The sequence below is a fragment of the Lissotriton helveticus genome, chromosome 1_1, assembly GCF_964261635.1.
Source record: "Lissotriton helveticus chromosome 1_1, aLisHel1.1, whole genome shotgun sequence".
NCBI classification, from domain to species: Eukaryota; Metazoa; Chordata; class Amphibia; order Caudata; family Salamandridae; genus Lissotriton; species Lissotriton helveticus.
This window is the reverse complement of record NC_136057.1, coordinates 243,400,169-243,417,505: the sequence shown is the minus strand read 5'-3', so window position 1 is coordinate 243,417,505 and position 17,337 is coordinate 243,400,169. Positions and strand designations below refer to the sequence as shown.

The following is a 17,337-nucleotide window of genomic DNA, read 5'->3' as shown; positions in this document are numbered from 1 at the left end:
TGAGCTGTAGCCGCTCAGGGTCCATCGTACCCGGCCTGAAACTTTGACTTTGGCCGGTCTATCGCGAGCAGGTTATTATATCTTATAAGTGCTACATTTTATTAAATCTGAAAATTAATTTCTCCTTTTCCCTACTTTGGATTTTTGTAGTTTGGGTGTCATTTTAAACATACAAATATTTCCTATGTTTATACATTGGTGTTGGATTTTTATTATGTGTTGTGTCTTAAATATTTTTTCTAATTGGTGTTTTAAATGCTTTACATACCTGTCTTTGAGGTTAAGCCTGTCTGCTTGCAGCCATGTAACCAAGGGTTGAGCATAGGAACATTTTTCTAAGACCTATGCTGAGCCCTACCATGTGTTAAGGTTCTTATTGCCAGTGGCAGACCTACATTTGCCCCTTCCAACAACCCACTTTCCAACAATATGAAATTGGGCAGAGACACTGCAGCTCTTGTAAAAATGAAACAGAAACAGCAAGAACAGCAAGAACTGTCACATAAGTATTGTGGGCCACCGATGGCAGGTCACTGGTGGGTCTAGGGTGCCAGTTTGCTATAGAATAAGTAGCTGTTAGTTACAAGAATCTATTTACCTTGACAATATTACAGGTTTGCAATCTGTGTAAATAATGTTTCCAATTTCGCAGGCTCAGTGTGCCAGAGTCCTTATTCCCATCATAGTTTATAGTTTCTTGTTGCTTCTTTTCCACATCTTGACTTCTTGAACATTGACTTATTTTGTTGAGAATGTAGAATGAGGGTAAGTCTCCAGATCATTGCCAAATAAATGTAGTAACTGAGTCCACGCAGAATGATGAAGTTCAGGATGATTTATTGTAGTTGGTTACCGGATAAGCAGATGAGATAGATAAGTCCAGCATAGATCCTGAACTAGCCGTACCAGGAGCAGCCAGCATGCTGATCAGCCCATTTGTTGTAATTTAGCAGCGATTAAGTTGAGCGTTAGCAAAAGACATCTTAGTTTTGGCCGTTGTCTTGACATTTAGCGGCATCCATTTTGGATTCATGGCAGCCATTTTGTCTGCCCACACTGCCTCGTGCCGACCATGTGCTTTGTCCTATCTTCCTGCCCATGGCACTTGAATCTGCCCAGCAACAGGCTATTATTAGCATCCCCTTGTTTTGCCGCTGACCGTTAGGGTCTGCATCTGTTAATGGTTAGCCTTAGATTGGAATGTGTTAGTCGAGACCCCAAGACTGTTAGCTCCTCCCACTGATCGATTGTGCTTCTCGATATTGCCTAATATGGTCATAAAATGTGCTCTTATGCCTTTTACCACCTTTTTCTGAGCCCCTGTGTGGGTATAAATATTCCATGCGTCCAGTAGCCCTGTGTGCTACTTCTCGCAGTACCGAAGGGTACCGGTTGAATTATAGCACCACCTCATGAGGTGTAATAAACGTTATGTTTTGTATTTCCAGTTTCCGTGCCTATTTCTTTCATCTTGTCTGAGGACTTCGTGCACAGAAGGGCGAACCCCTTGCACTAGCAGGCCTGGCTGAGGCTTGCTACGACAAATTGGCGCCAGCACGTGGGGCTCATCGGTGACTCAGATGCCCGAAGAATTGGTCGTGACGAAGGTTTGGAACCTCGCCAAGGACGCGATCGCTGCCATAGGAGACCCGAGTCTTGGCACCCGAGGCGGTTCTTCTCTACTTTCCGATCCGACCATCCAGGCGGCGCTGTCCTCGACTGAGATCTCTTCTGTTGGTCTGCCGTGCAGTGACCCTTTTGGCCGAATTTATAACTTGGCAGTTAGAACGTGGACAACCAATGATTGGTAAGAGCCATTTTATGGAGCCTGTTGTAGGTTTTGGAATTTGGATGCCCTTGTGTGGTAAGGTAGTTTTTGGAAACGCTTACCGTGGCATATTTGTATTTGGGAATATACTAGTCTACTTGGATGTGTATGTGTATGTGGGAAATATATGTGTTGCAACTCATATAGGCAGGTAATGCGAGGACTTTTCCTCAATTTTGATTTGTATAGCGCAACGTGCTAAGAAGGTACCTTAAGCGCTCTTTCCCTATAAATAGTGTATATTTTGCACTGTTTCTTTTGACATGCCTGTTTTTAGCGCACTACGAAGGTTGTGCTGCTTTTGTAAGGGTACCAGTTTACGACTTGAGGAATCGCAGCCGCCCCCCCCCCCCCCCGAGGGGACACCTAATAGAGATATGTATGTGAAGTTTGGTCTTTCTGCCATAATGTACAGCACGTTGTGGCATAAATACACCAAAAAGGATCCTGAGTTACGTTGGCCACTGTATGGGTCATTTGATGCGCGAAAGATTGAGTATATGGAGCAATGTATGTTTGAGCGAAGGTCTAGACGTGATATGTTTGAATGTTTGCATATGTGGGAGAAAGAAGTGCGACAGCAAGAGAAGCGTGAGCAAGCGTTGATTGAAAAAGAAGGGCGAAAAAATGTGTATGAGAAAGCGCTGGAATTACGAAAGAAAGAAGTGAAAGAGTTAAAGGAGCGAGAGGAGAAAGAACATAGGTTGCAGGTATCTGGCCAATATCCTGTCCGACAGCCTCTCTATCCTGTCCTTAATAAACCGCAAGATGATTTTTTATTATTAGATCGACCTCCACCTCCATATGCCGTTCCGTCCGCTCCGGCCGAACATGATGAGGATTCTGACGCAGATCAACGAAAAGCGCGGGACACTCGATCCCTGTTATCTGTTGAGCGTTCGTCCGAACTCAGACAAGCTGCTCGTAAAGCATTACGTAATATTGATTCTGCTCCCGGTCTTTTAGCTATGATCAAGGATTGGTCGGAAAAGGAGCAGATATATTTTTCTGCGGCATTTGCAGATGAAGTCGTAGAAATGTTTCGAAAACATTCTTCAGTGTTAGAACCTAATGGTATAGCAAATGATCGTAAACAGCTACTTGATGGCTCTTTTGTTTTTTCCCAGGTAGAAGACGTGATTAGACGACTGGTTTAATTACGAAACGAGGCATTCCATCTGAAGGAGCAGAAAAAGAATGCAGACGCCGCTCCACAGCCCAATCCACCCGGAGAGGCGCAGTCTCCTATCTTCGTGACAGATAAGAGAATACCAATCGAAATGAGACCTATGCGGGAAGCCGCGCCCTTGTATGTTCCTCCTAAAGGAACGGGGGATAGTGACGATAAAACTTCTGTTGGTTCTAAGGGATATTTTATTCATAATTGGGTGTACACTCCTTGGAATAGAGCAGATGTAATGGCGCTTAACCACTTCCATGCTAATGACAAGGTCAGCTCGTCATGCAGTACACTGGAGCTGTGCTTATGACGAGCTGACCTTGTCATGAACAATGGGAATCCAGGCACATCAGCACCCAGCGGGAAAAGCCTTAGCAGCCAAGGTGTTAAAACAGCATTGCCTGATCTGCGTAAAAATCCAGCAGCCTTTTATGAGGAAGTCGAAGGCGCTTTAAATTCCTGTACTATGACCTTATGTGATATATATTTGTTTTTCGGTTTAATTTTGCCCCCGGATATGTGGCGGACTGTTCGTAAAATTGATGACCGTGCTATTTTTGGTGCTGATAGAAAGATTTGGAACAGCTAGATGTGAATAGAGAGCCCGCCAAAAAACCGCATCGGTTAATATTAGATCTTCGTGCCGCAATTTTGACGAAACTTAAAACTATTATTCCCCCTAAAAAGATTGATTGGACTGTTCTAGCATCGTGTAAACAAAAGACAGATGAATCGGTTTCTGATTTCTTTACACGTTTTGGGGAAACATTTCACGACTTTAGCGGTCAGTCTTTAACAGTTGATACCGGCAGGCATTTGTTTGTCGATAAATACGTTACGGATCTGTTACCAGGAATAGCCAGCCGTCTAAAGGCTAGTGAAAGTTCTTGGACTACTTCCTCTCCGGCTTCTGTTTTAACCATGGCTCAATATTATGAGCGCCAGGAGGCGGAGGCGAAGGGGAATGAGGACAAGAAATCTAAAGAGTTAAAAACGAAAGTTATGATGGCTCAAGTTTATGGTCCGCCTTCTAGAGGTTATGATAGGGGCCCGGATAGAAACTATGATAGAGGTGGACGAACATCTCTCAATACTCCTTACACCCGTACAAACTTATCTGTCAATCAATGTGCATATTGTAAGCAGCTTGGCCATTGGATGCGTAATTGCCCATTATTGCGTCCGCAGCAGGATGCCCGTGGGCGGGGCCAAGGGAGAAATGGTTCAGGATCTTCAGGGCCTCGGGGAAATATGAATGATCGTGCCCGATCTGATACAAATGGCAGCCCACAACATGGTCAGAACACTTTTGATAGACGAAATCAATATCAAATGTCTGACTATGTCCAGCCTGATCTTTACGATTCTGCTTATGCATAGGATTGCCTAGGATGGGGTAAGGAATCAGTTGAAGTTCCAGTAGATCAGACGGGTCCCTATGTTACAGCACATGTTTTGGGTTCTACTGATCGGTTTCTGGTTGATACAGGAGCTACTCGTAGCGCTTTATCTAAACAATTGGTTCCGAGGGCTCCCCTGTCTGGCAAAACTATTACTTCGATAGGTTTCGATGGAACACCTTCCCTTAGCCCATTGTCACAACCACTCCCATTTTCTGTTGACAAATTCAGTGCTCCATGTCCGTTCTTGCTTTCTCCTAACACACCAGACAATATTGTGGGCCTTGATATGCTAAAGTGCTTTAGAGCCACAATACGATGTTCTCCTGAAGGGGTACGAGTCATTTTAAATGATAACCATTCTGAATTTGACAGAATTTGTCTTGTTAAGGAAGAAGTTGCCTTATTCACACTCCCTGAATCCATGTGGGCTACCTCAGACATTGATGTGGGTCAGTTGGTTATCCCACCGGTTCAGATTAGTGTCAAGGAGGGAGCTGTGTTACCTCGTTTGCCACAATACAGAATTTCACAGGAGGGAGAAGAAGCACTCATACGCATTGTACATGATTTGATCAGAGTTGGGGTTGTTGAGGAGGTTCCTTGTAACATATGCAATAGTCCGATCCTCCCAATTTTGAAAAGAGATACTGATACACGAGTTTATAGGTTCATTATTGATTTGAGGGAAGTGAACAAGATTGTCGTACCACAGTATCCCGTGGTTTCCGACATCACGACACTCCTTACTTTGGTTCCTCCGACTGCCACTACATTTACTGTGATAGACTTGAAGAACGCCTTCTTTTCAATCCCTATTCATCCTGACAGCCGATATTTGTTTGGTTTCACTTTGAATAATCGATCGTATCGATTTTGCAGAGTTCCTCAAGGCTATACTGAGAGTCCGAGTATCTACAGTCAAGCATTAAAGAGGGAACTTGATTCTTTTGCATTGCCTGAGGGTGTGGCTCTCATACAATATTTCGATGACATCTTGCTGGCAGCCGACACTCCAGAACAGTGTGAACAATGTACTCTATCTTTGCTTTCTTTCCTTGCTTCACACCATCATAAAGTATCTCGAAAGAAGTTGCAATATTGTACACCAAAGGTAACCTACTTAGGTCACCTTTTGTCTAAGGAGGGACGTGCATTGACATCAGATCGCATACAAGCAATTTTAGACACGCCAGTTCCCACCACACAGAAAGGAGTATGTGCATTCTTGGGTCTTACTTCCTTTTGTAGACAGTGGATTTTGGGATTTTCGCACATTGTTAAGCCTTTGTTAGCACTTTTGACGAAAGATACCCCCATACCTCTTCCATGGACAGATGAATGTGAAAGTGCTTTTTGACAGTTACGACAAGCTCTTTGCTCAGCACCAGTGTTAGGTACACTAGACTACACAAAGCTTTTCACACTTTACGTACACGAGAAAGATGTGCATTATCAGTGTTGGTTCAGTTACACGGCGATAAGCAACGTCCGTGTGCATATTTTTCAGCAGTTCTTGATCCTGTTGCTAGAGCATTACCTGGGTGTTTTCGCTCAGTTGCAGCAACAGCTGTGTCAATTCGACAGAGTGAGGGAATAGTTTTGTCACACAAATTGTTAGTGTTAGTACCACATGCTGTTGATGTCCTTTTGAATCAGACAAAGACGCAGCACTTAACTAGCGCTCGTCTCACAGGATATGAACTGACACTGCTAGCAACTTTGAATCCAGCCACTTTGTTCCCATATCCGGTGACTCAGCCTCAGTCACAAGAAATGCACGATTGTATTTTTCTGACTGAGGAACAGACAAAGGGTCGCATTGATCTGCAGGATACGCCCCTTCCAGATGTAGATGGTGAATTGTGGGTTGATGGGTCTTGCCTGAAGCTACCAGATGGTACCACTTCAGCCGCATATGCAATTACCACGCTTGAAACAGTAGTGGAGACAGCTCGCATACCACAGAAATCAGCCCAAGCAGCTGAATTGATAGCTCTGACGCGAGCATGTGAGCTCAGTGCTGGTTTGTGTGTGAACATTTACACAGATAGCCGCTATGCTTTTGGAGTAGCGCATGAATTTGGCCTACTCTGGAAGGAAAGAGGCTTTCTTACATCTCACGGAATACAGATAATGCATGGAGAATTAGTGCATAATCTCTTGACTGCATTGACATATCCGAAGAAAATAGCCATAGTGAAGTGCAGTGCACACAAGAAAGTAACAGATAAGATTGGACAAGGAAATGCCTTTGCAGACCACGTGGCACGTGAAACTGCGATACAGAGAAACACTACTCCCATGTATGTAGTGAAGTCACAAGCTGAGAGATGGCATGATGCTAGGCAAGAAGTGCGAGAGATACAGAAAACAGCTTCTGACAAGGAACGTGAGCAGTGGTCTAAAGAAGGAGAGTTAGATGACGAAGGTTGTTGGAGAAATAAACAGATGGATAGATGGAAGCTGCCGATAGCTTTCGTACAACCTATGGTTCAGATGGCAAATGGGCTAGCACATGTTGGAGCTTCCGCAATAACGAAAATGCTTACGCAAATTTGGGAGCATCCAGAAATTGCTAGCACAGCTAAAAGAGTAGTACAGTCCTGCTTGATTTGTCTGCAATACAATCCTGGGAAGGGAACGCGAGTTCCATCTTAAGTTTTGCTACACCGATTGCACCTTTTGAAGTCCTGCAAATGGACTACATTCAGCTTGAGCGTTGTAATAACCTGAAGTATGTTCTAGTGGTGGTTTGTGCTTTCAGTAAATGGATTGAGGCATACCCCACAAAGGATAATACTGCTATTACTACTGCTAAGGTGCTATTGAAGGAGTTCTTCCCTAGATTCGGTGTTTGCAGGCTCCTATGGAATAATAACGGACCTCATTTTGTTGGGGAAGTTATCAAGTATGTTTTGAAAGGATTGGGAATCAAGCAGAAGTTCCATGCTGTATTCCATCCACAATCAGCTGGATTGGTGGAAAGGTATAATGCTACTCTTAAACTGAAAATTGAGAAAATTCAAGCTTCTACGCGCTTGACTTGGCCAGATGCGTTGCCATTGGCATTGTTGTCCATCAGATCAGTACCACATTCTAGGACGGGTCGCACCCCGTACGAGGTGGTATTCGGACGGCCAATAAATATATGGGGAGTTCCGAAACCAAGTTCTGTGTATGATGTACCTTGTGTCTTAATGAGTGACTATTTGGCACAATTAACTGACAGTTTGGTTTCCATTCATCAACAGGTTCGAGAAGCACTCCCCGATAAATTCGAAGGTGAAGGCCATGGACACCGTCCTGGTGACTATGTAATGATCAAAGCCTTTGAGAGGTCAAGAAGTTTGGAGCCGAGATGGGGGGGACCAGAACAAGTGCTCCTTGCTACGAGGACGGCAGTTCGGGTTACCAACAAGAAGAATTGGGTGCATAGCACCCATTGTCGGAAGGTATTGTCGACCTTGGTGGTACCTACTGTGCTGACCGATCATCGAGAGATCTTGACGATGGAGAAAGGCCCTGCTGTGTCACCTGACGGATCTGCGGAGTTCTTCCCGGACCAGACGACTTCTGGAGCAACGCAATACAATTTGAGATCGAGAAAGTGATCTACAGTTTTTTTTTTGTGTGAGACTGGTTGAGCAACCGCTCTGGGTAGTGGAAATGGAATGCCAATATGACAAGGGAGGGGGATCAGCCCTGCGTAGTGCAGTGACACCTGTCTTGATCTGTGGTGAAGAAACCAACGTCTACCCAGGGTAAAGAGCTCATTGACTATTTTTGTTTTTTCTACTTTTTAGTTTGAAGATTTGACTTTTGCGACTATGAATACTACTAAGAAAAAGATTTTAGGAGCGTTAGGTGTTTTTGTTGTTTTGACAATTATAGCAGTGATCACTTGGTCTGTTGAAATGATGATTCCTGCTCGCAAGGTTTTTGTGGTTCCTACTACTCCAATTCCGGAAGAGCACCAGCATTTCTCTCTTCCGTATCATGAGTATAAGCATCGGGAGTCCTATTTGAATAATACATTTGTTAAGATGCTCCACCATACACACAATGCAACTAACACTACAAATTGCTGGATATGTGGTATGCTTCCAGCTCATCAGAAGAAAGGTGGAACACCGTTTATCCCACTTCCTTTTTCGCATAATGGTTCTTGTCGAGCCTGGTACACTCTTCTCTTTTCGAACAGAAAAACTGCAGTAGGTGGACTTCTCTTCGGTCTGAATAAAGAGTGTTACCAAGATGAACATGGGTATCCTCGAGCGAATGGAACTATATGGGAATGGGAAGAATATCGACCGGACAATGCTTCTACGCCTTACGTTTTCACCCACACAAGAGACTCTACCACAAGCAATGAATTTGTAATTACTGTAACACGGAACAAGGCAGACCTTTGTGTACAAAGTATTGGGCGAATTCCAGTTGGAACTAGTGATTGTGTTGTTGTATTAAATATGGATGGAATAAATGAGAGTACCTTCCTGGCTTCGCATAACACATATCTAGTATGTGGAAGCCATGGGTATCACAGACTACCTGTAGGGTGGTCTGGTATATGTTATGTTTCTTTTCTATTACCCCCTGTTTTCTTAGCACCTGCTTCCTATCACCGAGATTTTAAATTGTTTAGAAACATTTCTATGAATCGTTATAAAAGGACAATACGAATTGATGATGTAGACCAAACAGATACTAGTCTACAGCAATATGTTGATTTTAATTTAGGCTTGTTTTCCTTTGTGGGCGCTGCATTAAATAGTAGGAAAATACGACGATTAACTAGAGTTGTGGAAGCTGTTACTAATGAAACTGCTGTAGCCCTTGGCAAAATTACGGAAGAACTGTAAGTTGCTAGAATTGTGACTCTTCAGAACAGGATGGTTCTAGACGTAATGTTAGCAGATAGGGGAGGAGCATGTAAAGTCATTGGAAGTAGTTGTTGTTTTTTTATCCCTGACAACTCGCCTTCTGTATATGAAGCAATTCTTAAACTGCATAAAATTGCTGCTGATATTCATGTAAAAAATGGCACCTGGACTTTCGCTGGATGGTTTTGGGCTCTAGTTTCCGCCTGGGGTTGGAAGTTGCTGACTATTCTATGTATTGCAATTGCAATGATTTTTACCTGTTGTATGTGTATCCACTGTGGCCCAATGCTATGTTCTATGTGCATAACTGCCTGTATACCATCTAAACGAAATGCTATGAAAGCACAACAAACTTTGGATAAAGAAGTGACGGGTATAATGTGCATAGATGTACGAGATGAACGCACAGATTATCCTAAAAGAGCATATGTCTTTAGCTAACGCTAAAAGGGTCGTCTGTTGTAATTTAGCAGCGATTAAGTTGAGTGTTAGCAAAAGACATCTTAGTTTTGGCCGTTGTCTTGACATTTAGCGTCACCCATTTTGGATTCATGGCAGCCATTTTGTCTGCCACACACTGCCTCGTGCCGACCATGTGCTTTGTCCTATCTTCCTGCCCATGGCACTTGAATCTGCCCAGCAACAGGCTATTATTAGCATCCCCTTGTTTTGCCGCTGACCGTTAGGTTCCGCATCTGTTAATGGTTAGCCTTAGATTGGAATGTGTTATTCGAGACCCCCCCAAGACTGTTAGCTCCTCCCACTGATCGATTGTGCTTCTCGATATTGCCTAATATGGTCATAAAATGTGCTCCTATGCCTTGTACCGCCTTTTTCTGAGCCCCTGTGTGGGTATAAATAAACCATGCGCCCAGTAGCCCTTTGTGCTACTTCTCGCAGTACCGAAGGGTACTGGTTGAATTATAGCACCACCTCATGAGGTGTAATAAACGTTATGTTTTGTATTTCCAGTTTCCGTGCCAACTTCTTTCATCTTGTCTTAGGACTTCGTGCACAGAAGGGCGAACCTCTTGCACTAGCGGGCCTGGCTGAGGCTTGCTACGACAAATTCTCAACTGTGGCTTTTCTGCACAGACTACAAACATTCCGTAATACATCATCACAGTAACATTCCACTGACTGGGCATGTGGTAGAAAATGGCATACATAAACATAAACAGGATCCTGCTAATTGCAACAGACAGGAAGAAAAGCAACCAGTAGCCACTCACACTCCATCCCTTTGCTCTTGGGTAGATATTTTTGCCTCAAATTACTACAAATGATAAAAATGGATGTAATTGCAACATTTTCAGCTATTTTGCTTCACAAGAATAGCGCAACATTATCCAAATTACTCTGATTACACTAGTGTTTTTAAAATTCCGCCCAGGTCAACTCTTCACCCTTCCTCAACAATATATAACCTGCTACTCAAAGGCCCCAATACTTTGCATACAAAGCTACTACTTCTGTACATAACACCTTGCATTAGATATATTATTTTAAAGTACTCTACCTGCACTCTGATGTATTATTATTTTCTAGTATGTACAATACACTATTTCACTACTCTCATTTACATCTGCAGTGGAACCTGTCCTCCCTCTGATCTCCCTTCTTCACCCCTTACTATGAAAGATTGTATATGCTGTACATTTTCTCTGCAAAATGTTTATCTGCACTACATTATAATAATTTTCTCATAATGGTTGCCTACACGCGTTTATTTGTTCTAACACTTTCTCTATTTTGGATCTCTTTAAAAAGAAAATTACTCAGTGTCCCTTTTACCCTTCCTGATTCCTAAAGAGGATTTAAAAGCTCAAAGGGAAGTGTATAGAGAATCTTCAAATATCGTCAAATATGTTTTTCATCAATTATGGATTGCAATGCAATCTAAGATCTATTATCGGTGCTGGATATTAAGCTTTTCTTATTTAAAAAAAAAACATTCATTATTAAGATTTTGAGGGGGAACTGCTAAAACGTCATTGTTCACTGAATATATATAATATGGGTAGTTGCATAAACTCGTCCTGTAATTGTAGTTATTGTTGTTCCTCTACATTTCATTCTACATTGGATTCTTTATTCATCTTCAATTTCTTCTTTTACAGTAGGGTCAGTCTGTTCCTGAATGAAAGACGGAAATCAGTCTGTGATAAAGGAATTCATCCTTCTCGGACTAAGAAATGACAAGAAGCTGCAGGTTCCACTCTTTGTGATATTTCTACTTATCTACATTATTACCCTGGTGGGCAATATTTCTGTCATGACTCTGATCAAAATGTCTCCGAATCTTCAGACTCCAATGTACTTCCTCATCAGTAATTTGGCATTTGTAGACACTTGCTTTTCATCAGATCTTATGCCAAGACTCCTGGCCAATTTCCTGTTAGAGAGAAATGTCATTTCATTTCCTGAATGTGGGATACAACTTTTTGTGTTTGTCTACATGGGAGGATTAGAGGTGTTGATGCTTGTGGCTATGGCCTATGATCGCTACACAGCCATCTGTAATCCACTGCTTTATTCAGTCATAATGACCAAGAAATGTTATATTAATCTTGTCATTTCGTCATATTGTATTGCCAGCTGTAATTCTATGATGCATACCGTTGGCACTTTGAGGTTGTCCTTCTGTGGATCGAATAGGATCGACCATTTCTTCTGTGATGTTCTTCCACTGTTAAGGCTCTCATGCTCTAATACCGCTGTCAATGAGGCACTGGTGTTTTTTTCAGCTGCCATCCTTTTGGTGGTATCTGTTATCCTTATCCTCATCTCATACAGTTTCATCATTTCAACCATTTTGAGGATCCGCTCCTCTGAAGGCCGGCAACGAGCCTTCTCCACCTGCTCATCACACTTTGCCTGTGTCACACTTTTCTATGTAACTTGTCTATTTACGTACATGAGACCCACTCACAGTTCCTTAATAGTGCAGGACAGTGTGGCATCTTTGTTCTATACAGTATTGATTCCATTGCTCAACCCACTAATCTACAGTTTAAGGAACCAGGATGTCAAAACAGCCCTAAGGAAAGCAGGAGGAAGAACTTGTGTGTGGAAAATGCGTTGTGCCTTACAGTGACATTTTTGGCCTTCCAGGGACAGAAATCTTTTTTAGTTAGGAGTGCTGCTCTGCACTAAATTTGGTGGGGCAGATTTACAATGAAAGTGACTCAGTGCATTCCGCAAGCCATTTGGCTGCGCTGCACTTAGTCACTTTCAAAGCACAGAGATGCAACATATTTACAACAATATGCTGCAACTCTGTGCTTCCCACTGCGCTGGCGCAGAAACAGCTGCCATGCACTGGTGCTGGCACCCTTGCACGGTGGTGCAAGGATGCATGCATCGTGAGGAGATTGTTTTTGTACAGGAAGGGACACCTTCCTGCACAAAAACAATCACTACAAGCATATTCCTTATTCAATTTGTGCTGTACAATGCAGCATACATTCAAAGAGGAAACACCAAGGAGAGGTGTAGCATTCACACGCATTTCCAGATTTACGATTCCTCGTAAATCTGGAAATGTTTCTCAATTCTTAGTTGTTGCGTGGGAACACCCACAACAACACCCATGGAATGCCCTTTTCATGCAAAGTGCTGTGTGAAAAGGGGCAATATTTACAAGGTCAGGAAAAGCCGCACAGGGTGGCTTTTCCTGTCCTTGTAACTATGGAGCAGTAAGATACGTTACCAGTACATCACAAAAAGTGACTTACTGGTGGCGCAGGTGGCTTGTAAATCTGCCCGAGATGTTTAGGAAGGGGCATTTACTTAACATATAAAATAAATATTATACAATCTACACTTCATCTTGTCCTTTTGTTTTTTGGGGATTATTTCACAAAACCAGTGAAATTCAGCATTAATAATTCTCTGAGCTAGCTTTAACTAGTGCCCTGTAATGCACTGCTTATGACCTCACAACATACAACACTCATGGCACGGTCAGTGACATCACTGATGACATCTCAAATGACATCGCTAATGATATTATCCGGTGACTGTGAGTGCCTTATAACATGTTAATGAGTGTTAAATATAACAGGTGCTAATGCGGAAGATGATGTCATTGTCATGAGAATAATCCCTTCTGCTAAAGGTGTGTACACATCAAAAGTGGTAAACTCACCTTGGCAATAAGTGTAAGTGGTATTACATGGTCATCCACATTTTTACTAGCACCCTATCTCCATGGTGGTCACTGGAGGTGGGAATGTTAAAAAAAAACACATTTACGGATTTGACATGCCACCCAAATCATCATCTGGTTCTTTTATACAATGGGAAACTGTCCCAAAAAATATGTGTTGGCCCCGTTCCGATTTGGTTTGATGAAAGGAGAATAGTTGCTTGAATTTCTCAGTCCCTATATCCAAGATAGATGTATGACGTTACATCGTGAACTTTTACAACGCACACCGTTACAACGCAATTTTTACAATGCAGATACATTTACAACGAATGCTTTTACAACGCATGCCATTACATAGCAGATGCTATTACAACGCATGCCATTACAACGTAAGTATAGGTAAGTATATTATTTAAAAAAAATGTAATTTATTAAAATTTAATTAATTTAACAAATTAAATTATTTTGTAATAATTAATTTGTAAATATATATACTTTAAAAAATAGTTTATTTTAAAAAACAATTATTATTAAAGAACTAATATTAAAAAATAATAACATTATTAAAATTAATTATTTAAATTATTTAAAATTATTTATTTAAAAACTGAACCCTAAAAATACCCGTTACCCTGAACCCTTAAAATACCCATGTACCCCAAAACCCATACCTAGCCCTGAAACCTAAAAATACCCCTGTACCCCAAAACCCATACCTAGCCCTGAAACCTAAAAATACCCCTGTACCCCAAAACCCATACCTAGCCCTGAAACCTAAAAATACCCCTGTACCCCAAAACCCAAACCTAACCCTGAAACCTAAAAATACCCCTGTACCCCAAAACCCAAACCTAACCCTGAAACCTAAAAATACCCCTGTACCCCAAAACCCAAACCTAACCCTGAAACCTAAAAATACCCCTGTACCCCAAAACCCATACCTAGCCCTGAAACCTAAAAATACCCCTGTACCCCAAAACCCAAACCTAACCCTGAAACCTAAAAATACCCCTGTACCCCAAAACCCAAACCTAACCCTGAAACCTAAAAATACCCCTGTACCCCAAAACCCATACCTAGCCCTGAAACCTAAAAATACCCCTGTACCTCAAAACCCATACCTAGCCCTGAAACCTCAAAATACCCCTGTACCCCAAAACCCAAACCTAGCCCTGAAACCTAAAAATACCCCTGTACCCCAAAACCCAAACCTAACCCTAAAACCTAAAAATACCCCTGTACCCCAAAACCCATACCTAGCCCTGAAACCTAAAAATACCCCTGTACCCCAAAACCCATACCTAGCCCTGAAACCTAAAAATACCCCTGTACCCCAAAACCCAAACCTAGCCCTGAAACCTAAAAATACCCCTGTACCCCAAAACCCATACCTAGCCCTGAAACCTAAAAATACCCCTGTACCCCAAAACCCAAACCTAGCCCTGAAACCTAAAAATACCCCGGTACCCCATAACCCAAAACTAAATATATACTATTACTTAAATTAATTTATTTAATTTACATTTTAAAAAAATGATTTTAAAAAATAACATACTTACCAATACTTACGTTGTAATGGCATGCGTTGTAATATCATCTGCTATGTAATGTCATGCGTTGTAAAGGCATGCGTTGTAACGGATCCTGCGTTGTAATGGTGTGCGTTGTAACGGTGTGCGTTGTAATAGTTGCGTTGTAAGGGTTGTTTCCCATCCAAGATGAATGACTCCATGCTGCATCGATTTTTCAACTCGCACTGTGTCAAAGATAAACCATCAAGCTCTGTTGACCGCCACCTCCCTGGGGCTAATACAAGAAATGGGGGGCCTCATTGACTCCTCAGGCCCGGAGAGCACCACCTCCCTGGGTCTTAATCTTACTTATTCTTATTAGGGGGACTTGCAGACCCCCTGACCGTAGGGACCACCACCTCCTAGGCACCAAATGTACATTTTAAAACTGAGAGGGGAGCTGCGAGGCCCTGCTTCTGGGCCATACATTGCCCTAAGAACTGCCAACCCTAGAGCCCTCTACTGCTGTGTCCTAGAGTGCGCACCCCAGGGACATTGCTGTTTACTTGACAGCTCCCTCTGAAGTCAGAGCCGATAAAATGCTCTAGCTTGCTGGAAGAAAAGGTTTTGTCTGTTACCCTGTCGACTGTCAAGTGGGTAGGGAAACAGACAAAAGGATTGCTCCTGCATGGAGGACGCTTGTCTTTCAGCACCTCCCTCCGAGTAGCAGCAATGCTGGATCCTGCAGGCAGCGGGGAGCTGGCAGAGACCGCAGGGGCCGTAAGTATCCCCCGTGGTTCCATAGCACCCTGGGTGCCCTCAGGACTCTCAGGAGAAATGGCCGGGCTGGGACTCTGGTTCAATGGAGTGCCACAAAAAACATTTAAATAAAAGAAAAGGGGGATGGCTAGGAATTTCCTGACCCCCTAGCTGTAGGGGTGGGGTCCCCCTGCTACTCTGACAGGGTCAGAAATAACTTTTTTTAAACAAGTTCCCTCCCCCTCAGCAGAATTGCTCAGACCTTGTTGGGACCCCCCCCTCTTTCTCAACAACTCTGCAAATGCACCTCCAGGTAACCTACTGGTTGGGGAATGAAGTCCCCTTGGCTGATAAGGGTTGTTGGGGGCCAGGAACCCCTATTATTCAATCAACCAATCACAACATTTATAGAGCGTGCTACTCACCCGTGAGGGTCTCAAGGCACTAAAAGGGGGGTGGGGGGTGGTGCTATTACTGCTCGAAAAGCCAGGTCTTGAGGTGTTTCCTGAAGGAGAGGTGGTCCTGGATCGTTCATAGGTGTGCGGGGAGGGAGTTCCATAATTTGGCTGCCAGGTAGGAGAACGATCTTCCTCCGGTGGTGGTTCTGCGAATCCGTGGGACGGTGGCGAGGGCGAGGCTGGCGGAGCACAGCTGGCGGTGGGAGTGTAGAACGAGAGGCGGCTGTTGAGGTATTCGGGGTCCATGTCTTGGAGTGCTTTGTGTGTGTGGGTGAGGAGCCTGAATGTGATCCTCTTGTTGACGGGGAGCCAGTGCAGGTTTCTCAGGTGGGCGGATATGTGGTGAGGGATGTCGAGGATGAGTCGTGCGGAGGCGTTCTGTATGCGTTGTAGTCATTTCTGAAGTTTGGCGGTGGTTCCGGCGTATAAGGCGTTTCCGTAGTCCAGTCGGCTTGTGACGAGGGCCTGGGTGACCGTCTTTCTGGTTTCGGTTGGGATTCACCGGAAGATCTTTCGGAGCATGCGTAGGGTGTTGAAGCACGATGACGAGATGGCGTTGACTTGCTTGGTCATCGTGAGGGAGGAGTCCAGGATGAATCCCAGGTTGCGTGCGTGGTCCAAGGGTGTCGGCGCGAAGCCCAGTGCTGAGGGCCACAAGTACTCGTCCCAGGCGGAAGGAGATTGTCCGAGGATGAGGACCTCCGTCTTGTCTAAGTTCAGCTTCAGGCGGCTGAGCTTCATCCATTCTGCAACGTCTTTCATTCCTTCCTGGAGGTTGGTTTTGGCGGTGGCTGGGTCTTTGGCGAGGGAGAGTATCAGCTGGGTGTCGTCGGCGTAGGAGATGATGTTGATGTTGTGTTTGCGTGCGATGGCGGCGAGGGGGCTCATGTAGATATTGAAGAGGGTTGGGCTGAGCGAGGATCCTTGGGGTACGCTGCAGATGATCTCAGTGGCTTCTGAGCGGAAAGGAGGGAGGCGGACTCTCTGGGTTCTGTCGGAGAGGAACGAGGTGATCCAGTCCAGGGCCTTTCCTTGGATCCCAGTGGTGAAGATGGTGCGATGGCATAGGGTGCGATGGCATACGGTACCGAAGGCTGCCGAGAGGTCCAGGAGGATGAGGGCGGTTGTTTCTCCGTTGTCCATCAGGGTCCTGATGTCGTCG

At 43.8% G+C, this 17,337-nt stretch overlaps 1 protein-coding gene across 1 annotated transcript; it reads left to right on the top strand.

Moving 5' to 3' along the window:
• The first annotated feature begins 11,434 nt into the window (after positions 1–11,434).
• Positions 11,435–12,391, top strand: LOC144761535 (olfactory receptor 8U1-like). Its single transcript, XM_078646855.1, has one exon. The coding sequence runs from the start codon at positions 11,435–11,437 to the stop codon at positions 12,389–12,391; it is 957 nt and encodes a 318-aa protein (XP_078502981.1).
• Positions 12,392–17,337: the final 4,946 nt, after the last annotated feature.